Below are 11,310 nucleotides of genomic sequence, written 5' to 3' on the forward strand. Positions count from 1 at the left end.
TATCCACGTGTAGAATTTAATTATTAATAATGGGTGGATTGGGGGGAATACTCTTTGCATAATAATCTTTAACTGATGTAGCAGGTTTTTGGGGGGTTGTTTGCTTTAACACATTTATTAATTTACTGGTGAATAAGGTCAAAGTGGCCCTTGCATACTTTATTTTTTTCTGAATTCATACCTCGGACGAAAGGTTTGTACATTCCCGATTGGTTTTATAATAATAATAATAATAACAATATTATTATTATTATTAGTAGTAGTAGTAGAGAAATATTAATTTTAGTTTTTTATCGTCTTGTTTTATTCAGGCACAGGGTTGTCCATGTCCACACCGTTGGCGACACAGGACCCCTACGTCATTGGCAAAATGGCGGCTTCAAGCAACAAGTCTGTGCTGTTTGTCTGTCTGGGTAAGATACGCACTTTTCATTGATAACAACCACAAAAGGTCGAAAGTACAGACGTTTATCAGTATTTAATTTACTCATTTAGACGCTTCGTGCTTCCGAGTGTTCGGAACATTCACGCCAATGTCGTAAATGGAATGAACCACGCCTGACTAGTAAACTTTAATGATGAGTCTGTAGTGTTTAATCGTCCACTAAGCGACACTGAAGGTGAAAATTCATTGAGCATTTGATATTTCTTTCTTGTCCAAACGCCGAGTCAACCCTAATTTTACAAGACCAATCAGGAGCCGAAGGGAGTGTAGAAACACCGTCGTACCCGCTTTGAAAGTTCAATGTCCGTGGCGCTGTCTGCCGCAGGTGTTCACCTCTCAGGCCTAGCCCGTAAACCAGGGGTGCCCATTACGTCGATACTGATCGACCGGTAGATCGAGGGCTGGTCCCAAGTAGATCCGAAAGGTATGGAGGAGAAAACAAAAAACATTTGTGTCTTTGTACATGTTAGTAATATTTTTGTATTAATGTACACTGCACCCTAATCATCCTATCAGTCTAATTTTCACAAAAAAAAATATTTAAAAAAATCAAATAAAGCAGGTGCGTGACCTACATCAGCAGTCTGCAATTGCAGCTTGTGATCACAGTTGTTGCGCTATATCTTTTATCGTCATTATTCTCATTCAGTTTGCTTCATGTACAATTCACCGATGGCACGGGCAAAGAATAGGAATGTAGAGGGCCCAGGGAAGCACTTTAAAACGGTACGTGTGAGCTACGACAGTCAACAGGCTGCAAAAGTGCATCGCTTGCTTCCGTGTCAGGCTTCTCATCATGGCGTGTGTGCGCGGTAAGGGGCGATCCCGGGAGGTTGGTTGATTGAAAAGTCGTTCTTCGGTCCAAAACGTTTGGGCACCCCTGCCGTAAACAAACACAGTGAGGCTCAATTTCTGGCCAATTGCTGAACCTAATTCAATTGATGGCATCACGCAGAGAAGGTGGTTAAACTGTTATTGTTACACTAGTCCGCACGCTTGTTTCTACGAACTGGGTTTGTATGTGGGGACTAAATCATTATTTCACTGTATGTATATTAGTGACATTTTTTTCTTTGGTTATGTGCCATGAGATTTTGGGAATGTCAAATCTGTGCCTGGTCTTCATGTTACAGATTGTAGGTTTTAGTCGTCAGATGGTGTTCAAGAATGTATTGTGAGGATTATAACACTAATAACTGTCCAACAATTACTTTTACAGGGAACATCTGCAGGTCCCCCATTGCGGAGGCCGTCTTCAGGAAGATGGCAACTGAAGCAGGTGTTGCTGACAAGGTATCACTGTAGAGATACAAGGGTGCTGATTTACGGCATGGCATATACTATTTACTATACCTGGCGATATATTAAATTGAGCTCAATTCAAGATATTTATATGCCCCCTTTCACATGTCCTGCGTCAACTCTTACCAAGACAAAATGAAGTTGTAGGTCGCGTGAACTGGATTTGTGAGTCATCAGAATTAAATTGTAGATACCTTAAACTTGAGTTACAAATATATACAATTCTGTCGCAGATTTCTTAGCGGAAATTGGCGACTGAATAGTATATATCAATCATTGTTAACCCCATACAGAAAATTGACAGAATTTGACCCATTAGATTAGATAAGAAAAGCTTTATTGGTCTCACAATGGAAAAATTCCCAATTTACAGCAGAAGAAGAAGAAGTAGAAGAACATATCTGTAATTTAGTTTTGACCAAGGCAAAACTGAAGTAGTTGACTAGTCCCAAATATGTTTAAGATATCTTTGAAGATTTTTAATAATAATAATAATAATAAAAAAAATGTTACTCTTCAAAATGTGATTAAAACTAGTTTCAAAGACATTGTTTGTGTCTACAAGGTAACTTGCAGATTGTTAGAATTAAAATTCTCAATGTTAAGGAGGCTTGCAGAGTAAGCATGCCCATTTTGATAAAATACTAGCAAGGAAGAAGGCACTTAATATGGCCAGCTATGCAGTGCTAAAAAAAAAAGTGATAAAACCTCAGGACAACTGTCAAAAAGCTCCAAAACATTTACCCACATCAATATTCATTATAAAGTGACTCATCAATTTACCTCAATTTCGAAAAAACTCACCGTGACGTCTTGTTTTGCGTGCTCTCTCCCCCGCCCAGTGGAGGATAGACAGTGCCGCCACGTTCGGCTATGAGATAGGAAAACCGCCCGACCATCGCGGCCTAGCCTGCATGAAGAGGCACGACGTGCCCATGAGACACGTGGCTCGACAGGTACGACCATCACCCGCCTTTGCTCTGTGTCGTTGCAGTGGCTGATAGACAGCGGCGCCACGTCCGACTGGAATGTCGGCTGCCTTCCGGACGCCCGCGGGCTGGCCTGCCTAAAGGGCCGTGGCATTGAGACCGCTCATAGGGCCCGACAGGTGCCGAGCATGTTACAGGACTTCCACACACGACATCACAATACTTGCTTATGTGTGACATTGGGGATATGTGCTTTCAATGTGGTTAGCTGCGTAACGTATTTCCTCAAATTGAAGCCGGACTTTTCATTTTTAAATGCACTTTCGATACATTTCTCCCAAAGGGTTATTTTTGTTTTCAACTCCATTTGCACTTCACATTAATTGGTTAAATTATTTAACATGCTGCAATTTATAAAAACAAATTGTAAGAACTCGGCAGGTGGGACTGAATAATTGTTGCGTTTGGTGCTGGCAGGCAGGTCAATGTATAGTTTGTCCACTAGATGGCAGAAGCTCCAATTAATCTGCGTCTATACCTGTTGCCATTGATGGACAGTAACAGAATAATAATTGAGTCTCTTGCAAAACAGGCCCAGATTTCACCTGTAATTAAATTCATGAGTACATTGAGACGAGTGCATCATTATTTCACTGTCACATTTTATGTTTGGTTGTGTGCAGAGAGATTTTTCGAATGTAGAATGTTTGCCTTGACTCAGTAAAGGCGTGGGAACGACGGATGGAGATTAATCGCAGTGGTAAAATCAGGTGTAGGGCTGACACTGTTGAATATTTTATTATTGATTATTTCATTGATTTATCAAGTAATCGGATGAACATTTATTTTGGATTAAACTGAGAGCTGCGATACTTCTTGGGTACTGATTGATGCGAAGAACCACTTGTTTTATATCATACTGTCAAAATCCCCCCCACCCTCCCACAAAAAAAAAAAAAGAATGGCAGAAACATTGTTCCGTTCAAGTTGTATATTGCTATCAAATAGCATTGTGCACTCACATCAATACAATAGCACACCAAAAAATACATTCAGTCGCCAATTCAATCTGCTAAAAAAATTCTGGTATTGATTAAAGTAGTGCCACCACTTCGAAGTCCGCGGTCGTTATTATCCACTTATTGAGGCTGCTTCAGCTTCGACTGCATGCCAATTGTAGGTTATTCAGACAATTTTTTTTTTTTGTAAACAATCGAACTGGCTATTACATTTGCCATTATGATTTAGTTTCTGGTTTGCTCTCAAAGTACATGTGTGCAAATGTCGTGTTTTGGCTAAACACAAAAGATAGGAAGTTCGCTTTCATGAAGGACTCCAAAAATCTGAGAATAATTATTGTTGAGAAACAGAAATCAGAGGATTTGCACAATTTGAAGTTCAAACAATGGCAAGAAATGATAAATGGGTTCTGAACATAATTACGAATATGTCGACGGATGAGTTGTGGATTCACCGATTAACTGTGACACCTAGCGCAGACGCTGCATTCGCATTGGCCGATGCATGTCACGTTTCTCGCCTTATTCCAATCTGAACGTCGCGGATTTTCATTCATTTTTGTATTTCTGCTTCCATGATGCATCTCCCAGTTGTCACTTCAGAGCAAACAAAAAAAAAATCGTAATGATCTTTTCAGTGTCAATCCACCCGAATCAGTATTTAGCTTCTGAGCGCAAGCCACTTCTTCCACTGAGTACAAACGCTGCCCGAGGAGCAAGGCAATTTCCAAGAGACTCGCGTGGCCTTGACAGTTTTCCCGTAGCCGCAAAATCCCGATTGTCGCCCGTGATCGTTTGATAAGACTCTGAAATTGGTCACAGCAAAAGCGGGGTCAACATAATAAATCCGAGACATGAGACATTTCTCGTCTTGGGAACAGATGAGTGACTCGGGCGTCAGCCCTGCCCCGCTGTGCAAGTTGGCTGCAGGCGATGAATCGCATGGCAGAGAGAGGATTTGTTCATAAATTTAGCATCCCCATCACTCCTCAGTGTGTTTCCGATCCTCTGAGAAGTTTCAGAACATTTGTCCATTTAGGGCATTTTCCTGCTTCCTCGTGTCCTCAGTCCCCCCCCCCCCCCCCCCCCCCAAAAACCCTTCTTCTTCTCAGAGGCTCGTTGCTTTTGCCTGGTTTCTCCTTCTCACCCCTTTTGTCCCTGCAAAGCTGACCCGCTCTAATCTCCTCAAAGCGGGACCGGTGAGGCCTGTGTCCCCATCCGAACAATGAGTTTTGACACTCGCATTTTCCGCTGCCCCTCGCTCTCCCTTCATTAGCCCCGCCATTGCCTTTCTGCTTCCACTCGCTTCTTCTTCTTCCACAAACGCGGTCAAAGGGAGACCACATCAGACGCACGTTCTATTCATATTTGCAGAGTGTTTTGCGCGTATGGCAAGAAAACAAGCCCCAAGTCGACCGCGCTTTTCGGATATGGGCGTTTAAAAGGCTGTACTCATCAATTTGTTCTCATTGAGTCAATGTTTGAGGAATGAGCATAACTTTGACGCCAAAACAATCATCGTCCCATGAACTTAAACTGCCTGGATTTGGTTTTTTTTGATGGATAACAGACACACCATTCCAACAAGCCCGACCCCCCCCCCCTTTTTAATTTTTTTTTTTAAACATGAATAGGTGCAATTGGATATTTATTATTTTTAAGCCGTGACTGATACACAGATATCCACCCTGCTCACAAACGTTTTGTTTTCAGCCAGAACAATAACAAACTCGGCACTGACGAATGATTGGATTATTATTTTTTTTAAGTTAAATAAAAGTGCTTCAGATATTATTACCAGTCTAAAATGGTAATAACGTTCAATCTCATCCGTGTCTGCCGCTCCCATGAAATCCAACAAAAACTGTGAAGCAGATGCCCCGTCGCTCATTTCATGACCCATTTCCAGACTCGCGTGGTCCTCCTGATTCTCAGCGTCCTCCTCTGGGAGGGGAATCCTGCGTTTTTTTTGGGGGGGGGTTGTTTTTTTGGCTGTCTTTGACAAGCAACCAGGCATCTGCCATGAATCAACCAGTGAAAGCCACATTCGTAGTCATAGTAAAACAATACAAGTTGTAATGCTACATTGCATTTTTTTTTTCCGCGACCTTAATGGCGGTTCGCCGCTCAAGCAACCCCTTATTGCCCAACCGCCGCTGGGTGAATAGAGGAAGATGTTATCGTACCAAATAAATCTTTTTTTTCCCCTCTGTGGACTGATTCGTATCATTCGGATCACTCCCGCTTGGAGTGATCCTCTGTTCAATTGGGAATTGTGGTTTTGTTTTGTTTTTAAATTTATTGCATATGGTGTAAACATTTCCACATCGACCCGCTTTCTTCTGCATTTGTCTCCCACTTCCAGGTGACCGAGGATGACTTTATGAGCTTTGAATTTATTCTCTGCATGGACGAGAGAAACTTGAGGTATGAAAACATGTCATCGGTTGTTTTTTTTTTTTTCCTCCCCCTTTTGACTTTGGATCTCACCTTCTTCAAAAATGCTGGTAGCATGTGTTTGGTGTTATTAATGGCCGGTGTGGATGAACAAAAGAAGAGAATGAACCCCCCTCCCCCCCAATAATAATAATAATAGGGGGATCGAACTATGCCGTCCCAAAAGCTGAATCCAAACTTATGTGCTACTTCGCTACATATTCCCAGCAACGGTGAGCTAAAACTAACGTGTAGGTGAATGCCTCCTTTTAATGAGCAATAGCCTTCCTTAATCTCTTTCAAAAGGTCAGGGTGAAGGGTAATTTTTGTTTTCCACTTTGAACGTTTCGGGATGGTTTTTCAGATCACATGCCCAAGGTAGATCTGATCTGTAAGGAGCTTAGTGAGTTCTTTGGATGCCATGTCTATGCTCCTTGGGCAGGTTTTTTTCCCCCACATATTTTTCTCAGCAAATGTTAATCTGACCAGAATGAGAAGTGTACAATTTCTTGAAAAGGCCGATGAGGACGGGTTTTCTTCCATATGGTGTTGTCCTTGTCCTGAAAAGTGCAAACATGCTGGAATCTGATTAGTTCCCGGTAGTGCAGGCCAAACATATTTTACAGCCTGGTGTGTCAGTGGTGTGCCTTCTCCTTCCTGCTGGTTAAAGAAAAAGAAAAGTTTTTCCCTCTTGTCCTTTCAGGGACTTGAAACAGAAAGCCAGGGATGTGGAGAATCACCGGGCAAAAATCGAACTTCTCGGTGCATATGACCCGCAGAAGCAGCTGATCATCAAGGATCCCTATTATGTAAGTAATCCAGTCAGTGGTTTGTCCTTTTCGAAACATGGCGGGGAATGCGGAAGGGTTTAGAGTTATTGCACAAGATCCCGTGCTTGGATGGTATAGAAATTTGGAGTGAGCATAAAACCGGTATCGTAAAACTCTCCCGAGGGTTGGGCCTTTCCAAAAGCAGCTTGCTCGGTTTGGCTTCGCACTTCTGCGGTGCCCGAAGACCTTTGAAGCCCTTCCATCAAGCAGTTATGACATCATTTAGGAAGGCGGCACGGCGCGTTAGTGGTGAGCTCATCTGTACAGAGGTTGGGGGTTTGACAGCGTTAATTGAAGACTCAAAATCATCCGGAGGTGTGAATGTGAGTGTGGATATGTGCCCCGTGATTGGTCGGTGACCAGTTTGGGGGTGTACCCCGCCTTTCGCCCCAATTGGGTGGGACTTGCGTTTATCGCTCTGTTAAAATAACTGTGAGCCACGCAAGTGAAGAGAAACAGATTCTCTGTTAATTAGGCAACCCTGTGCAGTGTGTCTCACTCCAAACTGGCCAAAAAGTCATCCAGTACATCCATTTGACTGTCCATTTAGATGCCTGCTCGGTCGAAAGTGTTCCTGCTGCAACCGCAACACGGTCGCGCCCGCTGTTAATAAAATAGTTGGCAGACGGCTTACACGCGCAGGTGTTATCTCGTCTCCGTTACGGCTTCTGAGACCACAGCTGAACATGGTCAAGTGGCCGCAGGGCGTTTGTCTCCCACTCTGAACTGCAGCATTGGAAAAAAAAAAAGGGGGGGGAAAATTCCCGGCTTTAACAGGCGGTATATTCCCGAAGGATATTTTGGCTAGTTTACCATACAAAATAAGAACAAACAAACAACAACAACAACAAAAAATCCTCTTCACAACTAAACACTTTGATTGGATCATCAATCAAATGTCTGGAAAATATTGCGGAGTAGATTGCGACTTTGTAAACATTTCGTTTGACTTGCTAAGTTGCCGCTTCTTCAGAACTTCTTCGATCGGCTCGAGCAAAAATTGTTTGATGTGGGGGAAGGAATTTGATTGCTCATTACAGCAATTTAGAACAGCACAGCTGCCGCAACATTCTCAGGCTGAGAGTTTTGAATCTTGGCTCCAGGCTTCCAGTTTGATTGTTTCCCCCTTTTTCTTGGAGCACCCCGTTTTTTTTGTTTGTTTTTTTTTTTGTTTTTTACACTCCCAAAATATGCATGTTAGTCTCATTCACGACTCTGGATTCACTGTGCGAATGGTTGTTTGTCTATATGTGCCCTGCGATGAGCAGGCTGTTTGTTCAGCGTGTACCCCACTTTTCTCACCCCAAAAAAAAAAGACAACTTTCTGCTAAGAATGTTCTACGCAGCCCCACTAGTCTAAACATGGCATTCAGATTCGTACTGTGTGGAATAACAGATGAGTAGTAATATCCATCCGTTTTTTTATCCAAATCATTGGGCGGCCATTTTTCCGCCTGTGGTCAACTGAAAAATGACATCACAGTTGCTTGGGGCTCACGTAACAACCAATCATGGCTCAGCGTCCGAAAACAGGTGAGTTGCGATTGTGATCTGAGCCCCGAGCAAAGGTGAGGTTAAGTTGACAGGAAGTGGCAAAAATGGCTGTCCCCTGAGATGGACAAAAAAAAGAAAAAAAGAGTGGATCTTGCTGCTTAACTCGTATTCCACAAACGCAATATGAATGAGAATGTTGTGTTTCGACGAGTGGAGGCGCATAGAACATTTGGGGCTTGACTTACCGTTGAATGACGACAGGTGCTACAGAAAATGCACATATGGATTACATCAGTATAGAAGCAATCTCAATTCAAAATCTGAAGACCGAAACGGAAAAGTTTGTGAAACAAAATGAATGATTGAGTGAGTGAGTCGGCACCACGAGTCATGGGCCCGAGGTGGTCACCAGTCCAAGTGTGACTCTCACTTGTGATAACGTGACATTTCCCAAAACCGACAGTCTGGCCAAATGCTGGGTCTTCAACATGAGGACAGCGTGCCAAAAATGGGAACCGTTTTTTTGTATGGTGTCCCTTACAGAAAATCTGGTCAACACTTGATGGCATCTCAACCTATCGCCTCATTCCGTTCATTTCGTCTGCTACTTGGAGAAGACCGTCTCTGACTGGCTGGCAACTTTCAGTTCAGAATATCCGCAGAGAAGCTTGTCCGGGCCAATTTTGCAAAGGATTCGCCAAGCTGAAGCGTTTTCAAACGTGCCCTCAAACTCGACTATACAGTGGTACCTCTACTTATGAACGTCTCTTCATACGAAATTTTCAAGTTACGAAACGTCTCAACGGGAAAATATTGCCTCTTGTTTCGAAAGACATTTCAAGATACGGAAAGTAAAAATACAGTATGGATTGCTAGTCACAGCTCCGAGTTTCCTGAACGCAACATACATATAGCTGCTCTGCCATTGGCTATTACCGAATCATTCTGGCAACCAGTCGACCGCATGTGTCTATGTGTAATGATAGACAGATATGTGTTTATGCAGCGTCCTCATCATTCGCCCAGGAGGGGTTCCGGTGGTTTTACATAAATGTGAACCACCCAGAAAAAGTGTTGGCAATCGCTCACTCTGCTGATGTTTGCCTCGGACATTTTCGAAGGATTTTTAAAAGCCGACGAAAGCAAACATCCTTGGAACAGTTGTTTACAAAACACCAGGCAAAAACCCCTTCTGAAAGAGAACATGAACTCAAGAGGGCAAAAAACAATGAGGATGGAGTTCAAAGTTAAATGACCATAATTTTTATTCTTTGTTTTTTTACATTATGCACACTCTCACTTTTTGTGCAATAATCTAATTGTAACACGTATTTGTTATTTTTATGCTTTAGGAAACATTTATGACTGAATTTTGGGGGAGCTTGAAACGGATTAAGGAAGTTACATGGAAAATGCGTCTCTACTTACAACATTTTCTAGTCAAGAACTTTCTTCCAGAACCAATTAATTTCGTAAGTAGAGCTACCACTGTACCGCAAAAGGGAAAACAGTTTTGAGAGAAGAGTTGGACAGGTGGAACCGTTAATTTGTTCGGGAGGATTTCCAAGACATTTGATGTGCTCCATTGCGCTTGCTCCGTCCCGTACCTGTCATATGAAAACGAATGGTGACTTCCACATCGCTGTCATTTTGTTCGTCAAATATACCACGAGGCGCCAATCTCAGATCACGATTGCCCGGTCACCGGTGGTCTCATAAGAGACCCGCTGCCGTCCATTTTCATGAGGAAGACATGAGTGGGCGATTTTAAAAATTATTTAAACCCCCCCCCCCTGTTGCTGGCAATAACAAATCTATTATTTGCACATAACCATATTAATTCATCACGGAAGGAGATGGTTGCATTTCACAGTATTTTTCTGCAACTTTGGGATTTGACTTTTGACTGAGTCACGATATCTCAGCCTGATTGGGATCTCATCACACTAATTACACTGTGAAAGCGCCGCAAAAGGCGAAAAGGAACATTTTATTCCAGCGCGTTGTGAAGACAAACATTTTGATGCGAAGGGGCCCCTGATGCCAAATTTGCTGTCGGCATCTGGAATCGGTCTCCCTCAGGGCAAAAGCCATTCAACTATATTTTTAAGCCGCATTGGGTTGGCACGTGTACGCCGCATCATGATAGTCGGGTTTGAAATTTTAACAGCCTTATCTCTGCTTATCTCCGCATTCTTCGACATGAACAATGAAAGCAGTTATTGCTCCCTTGTCTGCGACCTGACACTCCTCACCCCCCCCCCCCCCCATTGTATTTATTTATTTTTTGCTGCAGGGAAGTGACGAAGACTTTGAAAAGGTGTACGAACAGTGTCAACGATGCTGCAGGGCGTTTTTTGAGGCAAACTCGTAGCGCTGTTGTCGCTTGCCAATTGGCCACCGGTAAGGCATTCTTTGGCCACGTTGCACAAGAATATCATTGTTGTGGGGGGTGGGGAGGGACAGCCACCGGAACGCCTCCAGGTTTTCTGTGTTGTGCTTGCTCTGACCACATAATTGACTTGCAGAACAATTCCTGTGTTGAAATAAAAACCATACAACCCACTCAGATCATCTTGATTATCATTGCGGGTGGCGCAAAACGCAGCGTTCAGAACTGACATTTACGATTACGCATTTGCGCAAAGAGTGGTTGGTGTGGCATTTATTTGACGAGCTATGACTTATGTGAACTATATTAGTTGCGTTACAAAGGGGAGCTAAATGAAATAAGAGAGTGGAAGTTTCAAAGCTGGCTGAGACACTTATTGGAATGCTCATCGCCCTTCGCGACACTATTTTAATAACTGGAATTTGTTCACAACAGGCAGTAAGTCCCCACTCTTTGAATAATC

General features: G+C 42.9%; 1 protein-coding gene across 2 annotated transcripts; it reads left to right on the plus strand.

Annotated features, from left to right (window-relative positions):
• The first annotated feature begins 325 nt into the window (after window positions 1-325).
• On the plus strand, window positions 326-11,020 carry LOC147187924 (low molecular weight phosphotyrosine protein phosphatase-like). 2 transcript variants are annotated; one of them, XM_086100968.1, is made up of 6 exons: window positions 326-413; window positions 1,665-1,738; window positions 2,590-2,703; window positions 6,061-6,122; window positions 6,835-6,940; window positions 10,752-11,020. In XM_086100968.1, the coding sequence occupies exons 1-6, from the start codon at window positions 326-328 to the stop codon at window positions 10,827-10,829; spliced, it is 522 nt and encodes a 173-aa protein (XP_085957094.1). In that variant the 3' UTR covers window positions 10,830-11,020. The 2 variants fall into 2 exon arrangements, with proteins under 2 accessions (XP_085957094.1, XP_085957095.1); XM_086100969.1 differs by lacking the exon at window positions 2,590-2,703 and adding an exon at window positions 2,742-2,855 and having other exon boundaries at window positions 348-413.
• The last annotated feature ends 290 nt before the right edge of the window (window positions 11,021-11,310 follow it).

This window comes from Hippocampus guttulatus, chromosome 20, assembly GCF_054856545.1.
Source record: "Hippocampus guttulatus isolate MCC_2025c chromosome 20, RoL_Hgut_1.0, whole genome shotgun sequence".
Lineage (NCBI taxonomy): Eukaryota > Metazoa > Chordata > Actinopteri > Syngnathiformes > Syngnathidae > Hippocampus > Hippocampus guttulatus.

Coding starts and splice junctions, on each gene's coding strand:
- LOC147187924 (XM_086100968.1), top strand. CDS start 326: ATGTCCACACCGTTGGCGACACAGGACCCCTACGTCATTGGCAAAATG. Junction 414..1,664: donor TGTGCTGTTTGTCTGTCTGG/GTAAGATACGCA, acceptor TTACTTTTACAG/GGAACATCTGCAGGTCCCCC. Junction 1,739..2,589: donor AAGCAGGTGTTGCTGACAAG/GTATCACTGTAG, acceptor TCCCCCGCCCAG/TGGAGGATAGACAGTGCCGC.